Genomic DNA, 19,687 nt, shown 5'->3' on the forward strand with positions numbered 1-19,687 from the left:
TGCCAATATGATGAATGAATTCACTATATCCATAAACCACTATATCATTATAACATTATAAGACAATAAAGATTATGTAGAAATATAGAAAAATATGAAAAGTAAATCAGGCCAGGTGCTGTGGCTCACACCTGTAATCCCAGCCCTTTAGGAGGCCGAGGCAAGCGGATCACCTGAGATCAGGAGTTCAAGATCAGCCTGGCCAACACGGTGAAACCCCATCTCTACTAAAAATACAAAATTTAGCCAGGCACAGTGGTGCGTGCCAGTAATCCCTATCAGGAGGCTGAGGCAGGAGAATCGCTTGAACCTGGGAGGCCACTGCACTCCAGCCTGGGCAACAGAGTGAGAGACTGTCTCAAAAAAAAAAAAAAAAAAAGCAAATCAAAAAAATTAAGTTATGTATTTGATTACATTATGTGAAAAATTGTATGTGTGAATACAGGCAGCAGGCAGGATTGGAAGAAACCTAAAATAAACATTTATAAGAGAAGTCAAGCTATGGAGTCTTTTTCTGATTTGTTTGATTTGTGTCATTAATGTCATAATAATGTTCAATAAATTACGTTTTTCTTCATGTCAGGGAATTCTGAACAGCAGCAAGTTTAAGGGCCAAAACCTAGATCAGGAAACAGTCATTGAAGGACACTTTTCAGTATTAGTAAACCCTCTTATGATGATTAAAAGAGAAGGGTAGCCCTCTCCACCTTTTTGTACTTTCTCTTCAACTTCCACTGACCATAAAATGTTTCTCTTCTGAGCAACCCCAACATTTGGTGAACCTTCCCCCTAACAAAGTAGGATGGGGTAGAAGGCTAAATTAATTGGAGTGGGGAGAGGAGAGACCACTGGAGGCAGCAGGGCTGGGTGGAATTGCCTAGGCTGTAGCATGTTGGCTTTCTCTCTCTTTCTCTTCTCCCTTTATTATGTAAGAGCTATTTCATTTTAACTTATTATGGTGATCACACAGGCAAAAAGACGAAAAGGAGAGAAAATGTACCTCTTTTACTGGAATAATGTTTATGATTATAAGTGAATAAGGTATTTTTATCAATATGAAGGCAACTTTGGTTGATATAACTTCTATCATGACTACTGACACCTTTACTTCACTATCAATAATAAATATATTTTCTAACAAAAAAATCTCACCAGGAAATTTCTGTAAGCTAAAGTATATTTGTGTATTAAATTAAATATTTAATTCTATGGCTTAAAAAGATTTCTGTAGTATATAAAACCTCATCTATATAGTTTGCATTCTTCTTTTTTTTTTTTTAATTAACCAAAGCATTTCAGAGAACCAAAACTAAATGTAAAGCAATGACTGGATGCATAGCATATGGGCGGCCTCTATTACTCAGTTACTCAGGCTAATTGAAGTATTGATAGGACTTTTCTCAAATCTCAACATGTAACTGTAAGGCTTAACTAAAAACAAACACATGATGAATTATTTGGAAAGACAAAAATAACAAATTTCCAGATAAACACGGCCCACTGAACACAGGTTTAACTCCAATTCTTCTTCTCCAACCCCCACTAAAATATTGGTAAGGAATAAAAATGGTATGAACTCTAAAGAAAAAAAAAAAAAGAAAGAAAAGGAGAAAAAATACTAAACGCTTCCAAGGAGGAGGAAAGGGTCAAAAACAGAAGATGGATACTTTTTGTTTTTCCTTTTTCATTTTATACTAAATAATCTGTAAAACAATACTTCAAAACTTCTGAACAGCAACACTGGAAGCTCAGGATAGTAGTTGGTAAACTATGGCCCAACAGCCATATCCTGGCTACTGCCTGTTTATTGGTCAATTTTTACTGAAACGTAGCCATGTCCATCTGCTTACACACTGCCTACGGCTGCCTGTTTACTACAACAGCAAAGCTGAGTAGCAGGTACAACAGAGAATGCATAGCCCACAAGGCCTAAAACATTTACCATGCGGCCCCTTACAGAAAAAGTCTGTCAAACTCTACCTGAGACAATAGAGTATCTCCTTAAATATACTGAGAGAATATGAAATCCAACCTAACATTCCTCATCCCAAATTATCACATAAAGTCTGAGGGGAGAAATCAACATGTGTTTAGAATAGAAGGTCTCAACACATTTACTTCTCATGAGTCCTTTGTCAGAAAGCTACTGAAGGACAGGCTATACCAAAAACAAGTCAACCAACAAACTGCTACATTGGGTTTCATATTCTCTCAGTATATTTAAGGTAATACTTTGTTGTCTCATGTAGAGAACTAAATCTCTCTCTTCATAGTACAAACTCACTAGATGTCTTGAACTGGAAAAATCAAGACAGATTCATGTAAATCTATTAGTTACAAATACAGATATTAATATCAGACAATACAGCTAAAAGAGTTGAAAAAGTTCTTGCTTAGTTCTAAGGAGCAGGATTTGAGGGCAGAGAAAAACAAGCTAAGAGACAGTTTTGTAATAAGCCTTGCCGTACAATCTGACTTCAGTAAACTAAGTATATGTATTCACTTTGGCAATTATTAAAAGACATAAAAACAGTAATACTACCAAGTATTAAAACTTATCATTTTCTACAGTTAAAAAAATCTAATAGGTATTAGAATTAACAGATCAATAGAACAAAACAAGCCTGAAATATACCATAGCATTGATAAGAACTTAATCTATAATAAAAGCAGCACAACAAGCCAAAGGGAAAAGATGATAGATTTAGAAAGAGAGAAAACCATTGTTGAGAAATTCCTTGGCTTCTGATTAGCCAGGGGATTCCCCAACTCCCCTCCCACCTTAAGTAGCTTAGCCGTGACCTGGGGCTCCCAGGACTGTCAAGGGCTATACCCATTTTCACATAATCCAACACATGACCCCTGCCCCACAACTTGCCTTTGAGTACATACAAGGGGATGGGGGTATCCAGCTTTGTGCCAATCAAGCACGCCTCCCCTTGGGATAATGGGAGTTTGGGAGTCCCCATGAGTTCTGCTGGCAATCTAAATGATTCCATAATTCTGATTTACCTCTACCCTATGTGTTGCTAAAGGCTTTTGATCCTGCCCTTAGTCTGCTTGACAGGTGGCAAAGTAATCTATCGGAGGAAAATTAAAATTAAATTCTTAACCTCAAACTACTAACCAAATAAATTCCAAATGGATTACATAATTAAGTATAAAAATTAAAACATTTACATTACAGCTAGACAGGAGGAATAAGTTCTAGTGTTCTGCAGCACTGCGGGGTGAAGATGGTTAACAACAATTTATTGTATATGTTCAAAAAGCTAAAAGAGAGGATTTTGAATGTTCTCAAATGATAAATGTTTGAAGTGATGGATATCCTAATTACCCTCATTTAATCATTACACCTTACATTACACAGAAATATCACTCTGTACCCCATAAGTAGGTACAATTATTTGTATAAATACAAATATTTAGTGCCAACTAAAAATAAAAGGAAAAATATAAACATTTAAAGAAATATAAAATGTATAATCCTTAGATTAGGAAGAATTATCAAAGCATAAAAGCAATATAAGAATTTATAAAAGTCTTTAAGCCATAAAACTACATGTCCAAAAAACATTGCAAATGAGGTTCAAAGGCAAATGACAAGCTAGACAAAATATCCATAATAAATAAAGCTTAATATCATAAGTATGTATTTTAAAACTCATCCTTTTTTAAAAAAGACACACTAATATCCCAATTTTTACTGGGAAAATAATACAAACAGGCAATTGCCAAGAAACATAAAAAATACCTATACTACAACAAAACACTTTTTTTTTTTAATTATACTTTAAGTTTTAGGGTACATGTGCACATTGTGCAGGTTAGTTACATACGTATACATGTGCCATGCTGGTGCGCTGCACCCACTAACTCGTCATCTAGCATTAGGTATATCTCCCAATGCTATCCCTCCCCCCTCCCCCCACCCCACAACAGTCCCCAGAGTGTGATATCCCCCTTCCTGTGTCCATGTGATCTCATTGTTCAATTCCCACCTATGAGCGAGAATATACGGTACAACAAAACACTTTAAAAAGTGTTCTATTTCACCACAATAAGAGAAATACCAATTAAAATATAGAAATTTTCATCTGTCAAATTGGAAAAATTAAAGGAAATGGAGCTATTCAAAATCAAATTTTCAAACAATATGTAAAGATTTGGGGAAATTATACTAGGATATTAAATTAAAATGCAGAATTTTTATTTTCCTCGTTTTCAAATCTTATACAATGAGCATTTTTATAAACAAACGAAAAAAGTTTTAATAGACCAAAAAAATGAGATTCCATCCTAAGTGTGTGATGAAAGGAAACTAGTTAATTTTGATAAATGCGTGATAGCCAACAGCTCTCATCTGTTGAGTGCTTACAGGGAATCACGCACTGTTCTAGGTGCTTTATACTTTTACCAACACATTTAATTCTTGCACTAGTCCTTATGATAGTGTCATCCCTATTTCACAGAAGACAAACTGAGGCACAAGAAGAGAAAGACAGTCACATAGCTGGTAAGTAAAGAAATCGAATCACACAAAAGCAGTCAGACTCCAAAGTCCATCCACTTCACCATCATCATCATACCACACCACCTCACCATCAGGCCACAAGATGAATACTACACAATCATGGAAAATAATGTTCTAAAAGAATATTTCATTTCAAGGAAAAGTATTCACAACATATTAAGTGACTATAAAATCAAATTGAAATCAATAGACAGGATAGGTGTGTGTGAGAGAGAGGAAGAATAAATTAACCTAAACATGTCAGAAAGAATTCACTTAAACATTTGTCAGAATTTACTTAAACATTTGTCAGAAAAAGAAACCTCGCAGAGTTTCAAAGAAACCTCAGGAATGCGGTCATGAAGTTGGCCTTGCTTGATTTTTCCAGTTTTCCAAGTTCTTCATGACCTCCAGAGCTCTGTACTTCCTTGATAACCAAGTCCCTCCCTTGGCCACGACACTACTAGGTGCAGGATTTGAGGGAGGTCTGCTGAGCTGGGCATGCCCCTGGTCAGAGGCCTTCTCCCAGTCACTATACCGCTGGCAGCAAGAATCAAGGGCAGCCCAACAGCTCACAGCCTACTAACGAAAACACCCCTCTCATCACTGTCTCCCCACTAAAAGCCACCCAAGAGACCAGTCCCAAGAAAGACACTTTCCCAAAAACATCATTGAGACAATTCCATCAGACGCCCTCTTCACCAGTCACTACCAGACACCCTTCTAAACCTTTCCATCATGGCCTCTGAAATTCATGGTTGGCCAGGCACAGTGGCTCATGCCTGTAATCCCAGCACTTTGGGAGGCCAAGGTGGGCAGATCACCTGAGGTCAGGAGGTCGAGACCAGCCTGGCCAACATGGTGAAACCCTGTCTCTACTGAAAATACAACAATTATCCAGCCATGGTGGCAAGTGCCTGTAATCCCAGCTACTCGGGAGGCTGAGGCAGGAGAATCACTTGAACCTGGGAGGCAGAGGTTGCAGTGAGCCGAGATCGAGCCACTGCACTCTAGCCTGGGCAACAGAGCAAGACTCCGTCTCAAACAAATAAATAAATAGTGGAAAGCTGCGCCTGATCTAATGCAAGGCTAACTCTTATACTGAAATCCATTTCCCTTTCAAGATTTTCAGGACTTTCCTCCTGGAAGTGTCCCCTTTCTCTCCTGCAACCACCATTTCTCCCTCTCACGTCACCTCTCGTCAGTGTAAATAAATATAACTATCTCCTATCTTTAAAAAGTCCTCCCTACATCCACATGCCCCTCATTTATCACATAAGAAATCAGGAGAAAAGTTTTATTTAACAACTGTAAAAGAGTAAAACTTGATTATTTTTAATTAATTCTTACCGAGTTAAATAATATCAACCTTACCATACTTGGGGGCACATTTAAAGTACTGGACTTTTCCAACACTTCCATTATTTTTTCCTTCTGGTTCATCCAGTTCAATGCCAGCCCACTGCCCACTTGCAAATTCAGTTGTTCCACAAAATCTTAATGTACCAACCTAAAGAAAATATAAACCAGAATAATTTTGGGGAATTATTAGTAATTCCAAGGGTCCTACTCTTGCAACTTTACTTCACCATCGAAGTTTTTAAAAATTCACTCTCTCAAAGTGAATTTTTAAAATTCGCTCTCTCAACATTATCTTTTTATCCTTGGTAATGTTCCTTGCTCTCACTTCAGAGCCAGGAACATTACCAAGGATGAAAAGGAACATTAAATAATAATAAGGGAGTCAATTTCCAAGAAGACATAAGAATCCTAATTAGCTGGATAGTAGCACACACCTGTAGTTCCAGCTACTCCAGGGGCTGAGGCAGGAGGGTTGCTTGAGCCCAGGAGTTTGGGGCTACAGTGACCTATGACTGTGCCACTGCACTCCAGCCTGGGCATCAAAGTGAGACTCTTCTCAAAAAAAAAAAAAAAAAAAAAAAAAAAAGGGATATAACTATGTTGGGAAGCTCAATATCCAAGTAGGAATTCCCTGTTCCATTCTCCATACCAAGCTCCCTATTAACCTCAATATTAAGAAAAAACTGAAGGGACAGGGCTAGGGGAGGGATAGCATTAGGAGAAATACCTAATGTAGATGACAGGTTGATGGGTGCAGCAAATCACCATGGCACACGTATGCCTACGTAACAAACCTGCATGTTCTGCGCATGTATTCCAGAACTTAAAGTATAATAAAATAATTAAAAAAAGAAAAAACAAGAAAACCTCCCATATGAGATATTTTTAAAAAGCAACTGGCGATAAATGAATACAATATGGAAACAAAAGCTTGGGAGGAAAAAAGGTGTCTGGATGATGGGAGTAGGAGGAGTCCTCTTTTCCACACAAATCCTTATCACCAGGTTACAAAATATCTCAGACTGCCCTATTTGCGGGAACCCAAACACCCACGAACAGCAAGGGTCTCCTGTGCTCCATTTCTATGGAGGAGCAGCAGTCAGAGAAGTACCACTGGGGAAAGAGGGGACTGCAAAGATAATCCTCCACCTTAGATCAGGCCTCTAAAGTCACCCAAGAGTTCTACTCCACTCCACTCTTTACTCAAATAAAGATGTCTTCTTTATTAAGTTCAAGTAGTTTATATTCTTAAAGCATAACTTAACAGTAAATTCATATCTAAGTTTTACATTTTCCATTAAGCATCTTTCTACCTACATGTTGAACCTTTTTTAAAAACTCAAAACTCTGACCATACTGTCTGTGTCCTTGAACATAGGTCATGGACATAACAACCCTGGCTTCAGAGATTGCAGTTACTTACTGTACCTTCTGTCCTGCAATAACAACACGATCCCCCAACTTCAGGCCAAGTGACGTAAGCATTGCCTTGCCAGTGACATGATCATAATTTGGGAGCATGGCCTTTGAGATGTTACATGACAGAGGCACCGCATCTAGAAGCATCTGCTTGATTTCCTTAGCAGTGGCTGCGGCGTCAGCCATCTCTAACGGCATATCTACTGGGTCTGGAACAACATCAGCAGGGATCTGTCCTTTGTCATTCTACGAATAAAGATAAGAGAAAAATGTTCAACTCTTACTTACTTAGAGCACTAGAAAGTCATATAAAATTTCTGTTGGAAGAATTAATTCATTCATCATTTGTTTATTCAAAAACATTTCCTGAACACCTACAGTATGCAGACACCATTCTAGGTGCTAAAGATCCTAACAATGAAAAAAACACAATCCCTGCCCTCAAGGAACATTACATTCTGGTGGGAGAGATAGACCATACAACATTAAACAAGTAAATTATATGTGGCATAATAAACAGTCATAAGTGGCCTGGAGGAAAAAAAAAAAAAAAACAGGGAAGGGGAATAGGAAATGTGGAGAGAAGGTTGTAGGGGAAACTCTTTAGATTAAGTGGTCAGGGAGACCTCACTGATGAGATGTATCTCCAAAGAGATCCAAAGCAGACCAGGGAGGAGCTGTGCAGGTTCTCTGGCAGGGAAAAGCAAGTCGTCCATGTGGGGAGCGGTGCTCAGGTCCTAAACGGAGAGCATTCTGGCCGCAGAGGCATGAGAAAGCAAGCTTGGAAATAAAAGTCACAGGACTGACGCTTCCCAGCCCCAGATCCATGGTTCCAGAGCTGCCCTCCTGGCTCTGTGACCTCAGCCCCCTGCCCATTCATGGGGTAACTCAGATTTCAAAACTAGAAACTATGGTTTTGATACTACTAAAACCTGGGCTATAATCAAGAAAAAAGCTCTGTTTTCACTATGATGGAAAGACTGTATCCTGGGATTTATCCTGTGACAAGATAAAATGGCCAATGACAACCCCACGGTCATTTGCATGGTATATGTATCATCAAAGCCCTATCATATGAATTATCTGTCATCTTACATTCCCTAACCAAAAACCTTAGACTTCATGAGAAATAATTTAGATTGTAATCTTCTTTTAATATAAAGAATAAAGATACTTTTGTTCACTGAGAAACTGTTTTGCCTTTCTTCACTGATACAATCTTCTTCAAATGATCCACATGGAAAAATGAATGAGGCTTTTAGAACACACTTAGTTTGCAATTGCTTCGCATTTTTTTGTTTTAAAATTCAAGTCAGGTTGGTCCTTAGTAAAAATATGGCAAGAAGATATGTTATTAGATGTCTGGGATGGTAATGGACTCTTTTAATCCCAGATTTCAAGAAAACATACAAAATACAATAAAGATATGTGTTACACTAATGTATACTCTCTAAAAAACAGACAGAGAAAAATAGGGAAACATAAAAATTTTTAAAATACACCCAGGCTAAGTTGTAAGCTATGCTTACAGTGAATATTTTACTTTGGACTTTTGTTATATCCCCACTTTTTGGAACCTGTCACACACTTCTGTTAATTCCCATACAATTCAACAATCAAAACTTCTGTTAAAAAAAAAAACCCTAAATAATAGTAAGAATAATAAAATAACAATGATGATATCTTCCTAACCCAAGAAGGCTTATTCATGATCAATTGTGGAATTCCACTTTCTTCTAAAGTGGTGGCATACCACCAGACTGGACCTATAAAAGACGATTAAGGGAGTTCTACACACGGAAACAAAAGAATAAAACTTGCTACCACAAAAGCATACTTAAGCACATAGTCTATATTCTTCATAAAGCAACTATACAATTGAGACTAGGAAGCAACTAGCTAACAACATGACAACAGGAACAAAACTTCACATTTCTATATTAACCCTGAAAAAGGTTAATAAAAGATGATTAAGAGAGTTCTAAACATGAAAACAAAAAAATTCTTGCTGTCACAAAAGCATACATAAGCACATAGTCTATAGACTCCATAAAAGCAACTACACAATCAAGACTACAAAGCAACTAGCTAACAACAACATGAAACAGGAGCTCAACTTCACATATCAATATTAACCCTGAAAATAAACAGCCTAAACACAGCACTCAAAAGACATAGAGTGGGAAATTGGATTAAAAAAAAAAAAAAAAAGACTCGTCCTTCTGCTATCTTCAAGATACCTACTGCACAGGTAATGACACCCATAGGCTCAAAGTAAAAGGCTGGAGAGAGATCTAACATGCAAATGGAAAACAAAAAGGAGCAGAGGATCACTATTAAACATACTTTAAAACAACAACAGTCAAGAGGGACAAAGTAGGGAATTACATAATGATAAAGTGTTCAATTCAATAAGAAGACTTAACTATCCTAAATATACACACACCCAACATTGGAGCACCCAAATTTATAAAGCAATTACTACTAGACTTACAAAAAGATGTAGATAGTCACACAATAATAGTGGGTGACTTCAACACCCCACTGAAAGCATTAGACAGATCATCAAGGAAGAAAACTAACAAAGAAATTTTGGACTTAAATACAGCATTTGACCAGTTAGACTTAATAGGCATCTAAAGAATACTCCACCCAACAACCACAGAATATAAATGCTATTCTCATTTGCACATGGAACATACTCAAAGATTGACCATGGTCATAAAGCAAGTCTCAACAAATTCAAAAAAATCAAAATCATACCAAGAATCTCTTGGACCACAGTGGAATAAAAATAGAAATCAAAACCAAGAAGAGCTCTCAAAAACCACACGAATACACGCAAACTAGAAAACTTGCTCCAGAATGACTTTTGGGTAAACAATGAAATTAAGGCAGAATTCAAAAAAAATTCTTTGAAACAAATGAAAATAGAGACACAATATACCAAAACCTCTGGGATGTAGCAAAAGCAGTGTTAAGAGTAAAGTACAAAACGCCTGTATCAAGAAGATAGGGAGGTCTCAACAACCTAACATTGCACCTAAGGGAACTAGAAAAATAAGAACAGACACTTCTCAAAAGAAGACATTTATGCAGCCAAAAAACACATGAAAAAATGCTCACCATCACTGGCTATCAGAGAAATGCAAATCAAAACCACAATGAGATACCACCTCACACCAGTTAGAATGGCGATCATTAAAAATGGGACTGTAAACTAGTTCAACCATTGTGGAAGTCAGTGTGGCGATTCCTCAGGGATCTACAACTAGAAATACCATTTGACCCAGCCATCCCATTACTGGGTATATACCCAAAGGACTATAAATCATGCTGCTATAAAGACACATGCACACGTATGTTTATTGCGGCACTATTCACAATAGCAAAGACTTGGAACCAACCCAAATGTCCAACGATGATAGACTGGATTAAGAAAATGTGGCACATATACACCATGGAATACTATGCAGCCATAAAAAATGATGAGTTCATGTCCTTTGTAGGGACATGGATGAAATTGGAAATCATCATTCTCAGTAAACTATCGCAAGAACAAAAAACCAAACACCACATATTCTCACTCATAGGTGGGAATCGAACAATGAGAACACATGGACACAGGAAGGGGAACATCACACTCTGGGGACTGTTGTGCGGTGGGGGGAGGGGGGAGGAATAGCTTTAGGAGATATACCTAATGCTAAATGAGGAGTTAATGGGTGCAGCACACCAGCATGGCACATGTATACATATGTAACTAACCTGCACATTGTGCACATGTACCCAAAAAGTATAATAATAATAAAAGAAAATAAAAAATAAAAAAATAAAAACACGTTAAAAAAATAAATAAGAACAAACTAAACCCAAAGCTAGTCAAAAACATACTAAAATTGGAGTACAACTATATGAAACTGAAACCAAAAAAAGGCATTCAAAGGATCAGCAAAATGAAAAGGTGGTTCTTTGAAACAGTAAGATTGACAGACTGCTAGCTAGATAAAGAAAAAAGAAAGATCCAAATAAGCACAATTGGAAATGATAAATATGACATTACAACAATCCCACAGAAATGCAAAAGATCCTCAGGAACTACTGTGAATACCTCTATTCACACAAACTAGAAAATCTAGAGGAAATCTAGAAAATCTAGGAATCTAAATTCCTAGAAACACACAACCTTCCAAGAACCAGGAAGAAAGTGAAACCCTGAACATATCAATAATTAGTTACAAAGTTGAATCAGTAATAAAAAACCTACCATCCAGAAAAAGCCCTGGACCGAATGGACTCACAGCCAAATTCTACCAAACGTACAAGGAGGAGCTGATAACAATCCTACCAAAATGATATGAAAAAACCAAGTAGGAGGGATCTCTCCCTAATTCATTCTATGAAAGCAGTATCATCTTGATACCAAAATCTGGCAAAGACACAACAAAAAAGAAAACTACAGGCCAATATCTCTGATAAACACAGACACAGAAAACCTCAAGTTACTAGCAAACCAAATTCAGCAGCATACCAAAAAGATAATTCACCGTGATCAAGTCATGCAAGGAGGTTCAACGTAGGCAAGTCAATAAACGTGACTCACCACATAAAATTTAAAAACTGTATGATCATCTCAATAGACACAGAAAAAGCAATCGATAAATTCCAACACCCCTTCATGATAAAAAAAAAACCTTCAACAAATTAGGCATCAAAGGAACATACCTCAAAATAATAAGAGCCATCTATGACAAACCCACAGCAAACATCATACTGAATGGGCAAGTTGGAAACATTCCTCCTGAGAATTGGAACAAAACAAGAATGTCCACTCTCACTACGCCTATTCAACATAGTACTGGAAGTCCTAGCCAGAGTAATCAGGCAAGAAAAAGAAATAAAAGGCATCCAAATAGGAAAAGAGGAAGTCAAATTATCTCTCTTCACTGACAATATGGTTCTATATGTAGAAAATTCTAAAGGTTCTGCCAAAAAAAACTCCTAGACCTGATAAACAACTTCAGTAAAGTTTCAGGACACAAAATCAATATACAAAAATCAGTAGCATTTCTATACACCAATAACACTCAGGCTGAGAACAAAATCAAGAACACAATTCCATTTACAATAGCCACAAAATAATAATAAAAATACCAAGGAATACACCTAACCAAGGAGATGGAAGATCTCTACAATAACTATGAAACGCTGCTGAAAGAACACAAACAAATGGAAAAACACTCCATGCTCATGGACTGGAAGAATCAGTATCATTAAAATGTCCACATTGCCCAAAGCAATTGACAGTTTCAACACTCTTCCTATCAAATTTCCAACATCGTTTTTCACAGGATTAGAAAAAACTGTTCTAAAATTCATATGCAGCCAAAAAAAAAAAAAAGAGCCCAAATAGCCAAAGCAATCCTAAGCAGAAAGAACAGAAGCCAGAGGCATCACATTACCTGACTTAAAATTATACTACAAGACTCCAGTAATCAAAACAGCATGACATTGCTAAAAAAAATAGACATACAGACCAATGAAACAGAATAGAGACCCCTGAAATAAAGCCACACACAACCAACTGATCTTTGACCAAGCTGACAAAAATAAACAGTAGGGAAAGGACACTCTACTCATAGATGGTGCTGGGAAAACTGGCTAGCCATATGCAGAACAATGAAACCGGACCCCCCACTACTCACTATATACAAAAATTAACTCAAGGCCGGGCGCGGTGGCTCACGCCTGTAATCCCAGCACTTTGGGAGGCCGAGGCGGGCGGATCACGAGGTCAGGAGATCGAGACCATCCTGGCTAACACAGTGAAACCCCGTCTCTACTAAAAAAAAAATACAAAAAATTAGCCGGGCGTGGTGGCGGGCGCCTGTAGTCCCAGCTACGCGGGAGGCTGAGGCAGGAGAATGGCGTGAACCCGGGAGGCGGAGCTTGCAGTGAGCCGAGATCGCGCCACTGCACTCCAGCCTGGGCGACAGAGCGAGACTCCGTCTCAAAAAAAAAAAAAAAAAAAAAAAAAAAAATTAACTCAAGATGGATTTAAAATTTAAATGTAAGACCTCGAACTACAAAAATCCTAGACGAAAACCTAGGAAATACTCTTCTAGGCATTGGCTTAGGCAAAGAATTTGGGACTAAGTCCTCAAAGGCGAAGGCAACAAAAACAAAAATTGTCAAACAGGACCTCATTAAACTAAAGAGCTTCTGCACAGCAAAAGAAACTATCAACAGAGTAAACAGGCAACCTACAGAATGGGTAAAAATACAAACTATGCATCCAACAAAGGACTAATATCCAGAATCTATAAGGAATGTAAACAAATCAACAAGAAAAAAAAATCCCATTAAAAAGTGGCAAAGAACATGAACAGACACTTCTCAAAAGAAGACATACAAGCAACCAACAAATATAAAAAATGCTCAACATCACTAATCATCAGAGAAATGCTAATCAACACCACAATGAGAGACTATCTCACACCAGTCAGAATGGCCATTATTAAAAAGTCAAAAAACAACATCTTGGTGAGGTTGTGGAGAAAAGGAACATTTATACACTGTTAGTGGGAATGTAAATTGGTTCAGCCCCTGTGGAAAGCAATGTGGAGATTTCTCAAAAAACTAAAAACAGAATTACCATTTGACCTAGCAATTTCATTACTGTACACACCCAAAGGAAAATAAATTATTTTACCAAAAAGACACTGCACTCATATGTGTTTCACAGCACGATTAATAATAGCAAAGCCATGGAATCAACCTAGGTGCTCATCAATAGTGGACTGGAAAAAGAAAATGCGGTACATATACGGCATACTACATAGTCATTTAAATAATTAAATTGTGCCCTTTGCAACAACATGGATGCAACTAGAGGCCATTATCCTAAGAAAATTAATGCAGAAACAGAAAACCAAATAATGCATGTTCTCACTTATTAGTGGGAGCTGAACACTGGGTACACACAGACATAAAGATGGGAACAACAGACACTGGGACCCCTAAAGACGGGAGGGAGTGTGGGAGGGAAGGAGGTGGGGAAGGGCTAGGGCAAGGGCTGAAAAACTACCTATTGGGTATTATGTTCACTGTTTGGGTGACGACATCAACAGAAGCCCAAACCTCAGCACCAGGCAATATAACCTATTTCACAAACCTGTACATATACTCCCTGAATCTAATATTTAAAATAAAAATTAAAAAATAAGATGGTGGCTATCAAAGTACGGTCTGAGGGCTACTGCTGACCCATATGTTTACCTTTTTTTTTTAAAGTAGTTATTTTCAAAATATGGCAACCTATTAATCTGCTTCTGGCCTAAATTGGTAATTTAGCTCAATAACGTATCTCATGGCATCCTAACAAATTCAGAACATTGTCCCCACTAATGGGGCTTTGTCAACAGCTGTAACAACAAAAGCAAACGCCTCCCCCCTTCACACTCCAGCTGGACTGAATGATCATCTCCCAGGCTTCTTGCATGCTACTTACTCTCTCTGCCTAAGATGCTTTCCTCACCCTCTCTTCAGTACCTGTTTAATTCTTGCCTATGTAAGCACTTTAGATGTTACCCCTGTTGAAGCCTTGGGAAGATGACCCCATGGCCCTCTGCCACCCCCGCCCCATCATGTCACACTGAATTAGCACACTGCAGTAAAACTGACTGCTTCCCTGTCCCACCTCCCCTCTGCAAGACATTCTTTTTGAGGGCAAGGGCTTTATCTACATTATTGTAGTATTCTCCCAGTGCCCAATAACCAATATAGTCAGAAGGGAGGGAGGGAGGAAGAGAAGAAATTAAAAGTTGGGGGGTAATCGAGGGGGTTAAACAGAAAGAAAACTGGCAAAGAAGTAGGGAAAATGGGAAAAATAGGAAAGAGAAGGGAAGACAGGTGTTTTTGAATACTGCACACTATCTGCCGCTCACACACATCCCTTCAAGGGAAAGTATAACACGATTAAAAATACCTGCCAGAGTGAGTTATTGTTATTAATATCAAGAAAGTGAAAACAGAACACTTTCTGAAAAAAAAAAAAACAACAAATGATCTGAAGACTATGAAATTCAATCCTGTCTAACTGTAAATTAGTGAAATTTTACTATTAAAAAATACACCTTTCCTTTAAACATTTCATTTTCAAAGGCTTACTTCATCCTTAAATGGGTATTTAACTTTCCGAAATGAATTTTCTTTCCAAAAAATTTAGAATATGATTTAACAGAAAAATATAACTGTAATATATGTATTGCTACTTAACAGCTGACTTTTCATAAATACATCAAACTCCTAAACGAAAGATACTTAAAGATTATGACACTTAAAGGAAGACTTTACTTTCCTGAATGGGACTCATCAATATAAAAGGAAATTTATCATTATGTCTTAAATTTATTTACAATAAAGATCATCATCACTCTTTACATGTGGCACAAAGATATAAATTACTTGCTCATGTAAGAGTTCTTCTATTAATAACATTCAGATTCAACATTTTACCAGAAAGTAAGATTTCTTAATTCTTTTAATATTTTTCACTTTTAATTTAACCTCTTACCCTAAATGCAGGATTTGCTCCCTGCTCCAAGAGGCACTTCACAGCACCTGCACACAAGTTGTATGCTGCAATATGCAAAGCTGTTCCAAAATTAAAATCACTGCAAGTGGCATCCACATCTGCAATTAAACATCACAAGTATATTAACTAAAAGTTTAAACTTAGCTATCATAATTTAAAAGAAGACAAGGCTTTGGGAGGAGGGACTTATATCATTTATAAGACTTAAATCAACCCACTAGAGGCATGATTTCACAACAGAACAAAATCTTTATATTACAATCTAGTTAAAATAAGCAGTTGATTATTAGTACAATAAAATTCATTATAAGATGGAGTGATATTATCTTGGATTTTCAAACTAAAACATATTTTAAAACAATTAATGGCAATAATTCATATCTGTAAAAGTAACAGCTTATCACAATCTCCCATTAAGTCTGTTGCATATTTGCCACGACAACTACAGTGAGGTACGGTAGTAGAGTTTAGGTCAGGGGTCAGCAACCTATGACTCAGAGGCCAAATCCAGCCCACCTGTTTTTATGAAGTTTTATTAGAACACAGGCACACTCATTCATTTACATATCCTCTGTGGCTACTTCCCTGCTACAACTATGGAACTGAGTAGTTTCATCAGAGACCATATGGTCCAAAAAGTCTAAAGTATTTAGTAGCTGGCCCTTTACAGAAAAAAAACGGCCAATACCTGGTAGGTAAAACAAAGCAGAATTTTCAAAGTAGTTAAAGTCTAATTAAGCATAGAAATGCTTACCTATAAATTGATTCATAATACTCTACTGAACAAATGAATTTGAATTTCATAATGAGAAAAGCAATCTTGCAACTCTAAGGACATGTTAATAACTTTTAACATAGCATCATATGTTATACTTAAATACAGGAAATCCTCCAGATTTGGGAATCCCATCTTGAGTATTTTCGATAACAAGGGTTTAAATATACCTCTGGTTCTGCAAATCCTACCCTCAACTAAACCACACCACACCCACATACCCTTCCTACAACTGCAAACCACCCAGATATACTAGACAAACTCTCTTGAATTATTAAAGACACAGTGGTGTAGACAGAGGCTTTCTTCCCAACATCACTTAGAAATCGAAAAGGTAGAATTTTAAAGAGAAAATGGACAATTATGCAGATTGGAGGTTAGAAATGAACATTCTGGGAAATTTATCTATTGAATCTCTAAAGCATGTTCCTACAATGGGGAAAATATTGTACACTTTCTTTAACTTAACGTTAATACTATTTGCTTGCTCTCATATTTTTCTAAAAGAGAAAGAAAAGAAAATTGGCCCCCAAGAGAACCAGAGAGAAAAATCAAAATACCAGGACTGTGACTTAGACATTCAGATCTTCAATTTCAGGATATCACCATCAAAACAGGGAAAAAAAACTGAAATATTATTCCTTAAGTTGAATTATATAATTTCAGAACCAAATGCCATCTAAAATAAATATTATTTATTATTCCAATCTCTGAAGACCTTATTATTCTATTTCTGGCTACCCAAGCAAGGCAAAAGAATCATAAACCATGTAGAATCAATTATATAAAACATCCGTGTTATACTGGAGAACTTATAGAGATATGAAAGCCCAGAGAACACTCTTTCATTTTGTATCTCTCTGTACTAATCCTTTTGTAGAAAAGATAGTAATTAATACTCAATAAAGAAATTTTAAACTATCTCAGAAATAAAATGGAGTAGAAAGGCATATGAAACAAGATGGATTAGAAGGAAAAAATATCCTTGAATTATAATTTTTATGCCACCACTAAAGTGTTCAGTTAATAATATCTAAAGGTGATCTTATAATACTTGCCTTTTGGTTTCGATGTTTTCAAAATCACTCTTATAAGTTCAGGGACATCAAAATAAGCAGCATAATGCAAAGCATTCATGTTTGTCCAGCGACTCCGCAAACTAATGTCTGCTCCCAGGTCAATAAGCTGAGTTGCAAATTTTACAGCTGTTTCCACATCACCTAAAGAAGATTTTCTAAATTACTTTCCTTTAGTACAAATTTTAAGTTCCAATGGATGGCTACCAATTGCCTCATTTAAAAAGCCAAAGCAAACAGTGCACTGTATAGACACACTTCAAAAATTTCACTTGCAAGAACTGATCCTAAGAAAATAATCATACTCAGGGATACAGATAAACACTTGGCTGCAAAGATGCTCTTCACTGCACTCTTATTATTAATTCTAAAAAATCCAAAAAGTATAAGAAATTGGTTAAATAAATTGAGACACACATAGAATGCTATGAAGCCATCAACAACAACACAGCAGATCAGTGCTCCCCCAAACGTGTTCCGTGGACCACTGGCAGTCTCAAATTGCAATCTGTGTGTACCTTTTATTGCTTTTCCCTATTTAATATGTCTTCTCATTATGTTAACTAAAATGTAGTCTTATGCCTTTTATTCTTTCCTCTTTTTTAAAGACAGAGTCTTGCTCTGTCACCCAGACTGCAGTGTAGTGATACAATCACAGCTCACGCCAACCCTAAACTACTGGGCTTACACGATCCTCCCACCTCGGCCTCGCAAGCAGCTGAAACTCTAGGCATGCACCACCATGGTTGGCTAATTTTTTAATTTTTTGTAGAGACAAGGTCTCACTATGTTGCCCAGGCTGGTCTCAAACTCTTGGCCTCAAGCAATCCTCCTGCCTGGGCCTCCCAAAGTGTTGGGATTACAGGTGTAAATCATCATGCCTGGCCAGTTTTAAGCCATTTGAAAAATATTTGGGCTTATATTTTATGGTTTTATTTTATTTTGTATTATAAATTCATTTTTATTTTATTTTGTGAAAGTATCAGTTCATGATGGGTTGTGAGGGGAAAAAGGAGTCCATCACCACCAGTAGCTTCAGCACCACCACATCAGACTACTGAAACAAGGAGAGACAATCACAATATATAGTTAAGTAAGAGATGCAGGTTTATACAATGACAAAAAGCACAAGAGAATAACAATTTTGGAAAATATGCACATATGTTACATATGTAGGAACAGACCTTAGGTCTCAAGACTGGGGTCTTAAGATTAGGGATCAGTATGCAAAGACTGACCTTGGACTGTCAAAGCTTGTTATAAACCCTCAGAAAGATTTTAGGGTGTTAGTAGTTACTCTCATCTATTATGCAATCAGGCATGAGACCTGATCCCGAAAAGTTAAGAGGTATCAGGAGGGTATAAAGACCTCCTTGATTAAAGGGAATATGGTTTTTGGAAGGACCTAACTGAATCCTCAGCTCTTCAGGCAATATTATCATCATCAGCTGGGTGCCTTCCCCCAGACAATATATGGGCATAAATATAGATTATCTAAGCACAAGTGCAGATGACACAAGCAACTGATAGATTTACCACACACTTACCAATACCATGAGCTCCAGATTTGCAGGTATAATGTAAAAGAGTCATATCTGTCAATCCGTCTCTATCATTCACATTGCAACCTCTCTTAAGAATCTGAAGCAGTCAAGGAAAATATGGTTACAACCTAACTACTGAGGTACCTACTGCTTTCAAACCAATGCTGAGGAACCAAGTTAGTCTATCGTATCTGAATTACTTCTCAGTAAAATGTATAGACAGTAAGAGCATATCTTAAGGGTAAATTTTTAAATCTGTACTCAACAACAATAATGAAAACTGAACTTGTCAGCAGGCTGAAGGAAATTCTTAAAGATTATTCCAAAGGTAATCTGGCACTCCAAATATGTTCCTCTCAAAAATTAGCAAAATTTTATTTCTATGCGTGTAATGATATTTGG

The 19,687-nt window shown here is 37.0% G+C and overlaps 1 protein-coding gene across 5 annotated transcripts in view; it reads right to left on the minus strand.

Moving 5' to 3' along the window:
• CLIP4 (CAP-Gly domain containing linker protein family member 4) overlaps nt 1-19,687 on the minus strand; it is a 118,500-nt gene that overhangs the window by 33,138 nt on the left and 65,675 nt on the right. For all 5 annotated transcript variants that reach the window (XM_063695976.1, XM_019021236.4, XM_063695975.1 and 2 more), the window contains 5 exons: nt 19,289-19,382; nt 17,724-17,885; nt 15,870-15,988; nt 7,304-7,540; nt 5,888-6,023 (listed from right to left, as the gene is read on the minus strand). In XM_063695976.1, coding sequence (XP_063552046.1) covers nt 5,888-6,023; nt 7,304-7,540; nt 15,870-15,988; nt 17,724-17,885; nt 19,289-19,382 — 748 coding nt within the window. The remainder of the gene's footprint in view (nt 1-5,887; nt 6,024-7,303; nt 7,541-15,869; nt 15,989-17,723; nt 17,886-19,288; nt 19,383-19,687) is intronic.

This window comes from Gorilla gorilla, chromosome 12, assembly GCF_029281585.2.
Source record: "Gorilla gorilla gorilla isolate KB3781 chromosome 12, NHGRI_mGorGor1-v2.1_pri, whole genome shotgun sequence".
Taxonomy (NCBI): Eukaryota; Metazoa; Chordata; class Mammalia; order Primates; family Hominidae; genus Gorilla; species Gorilla gorilla.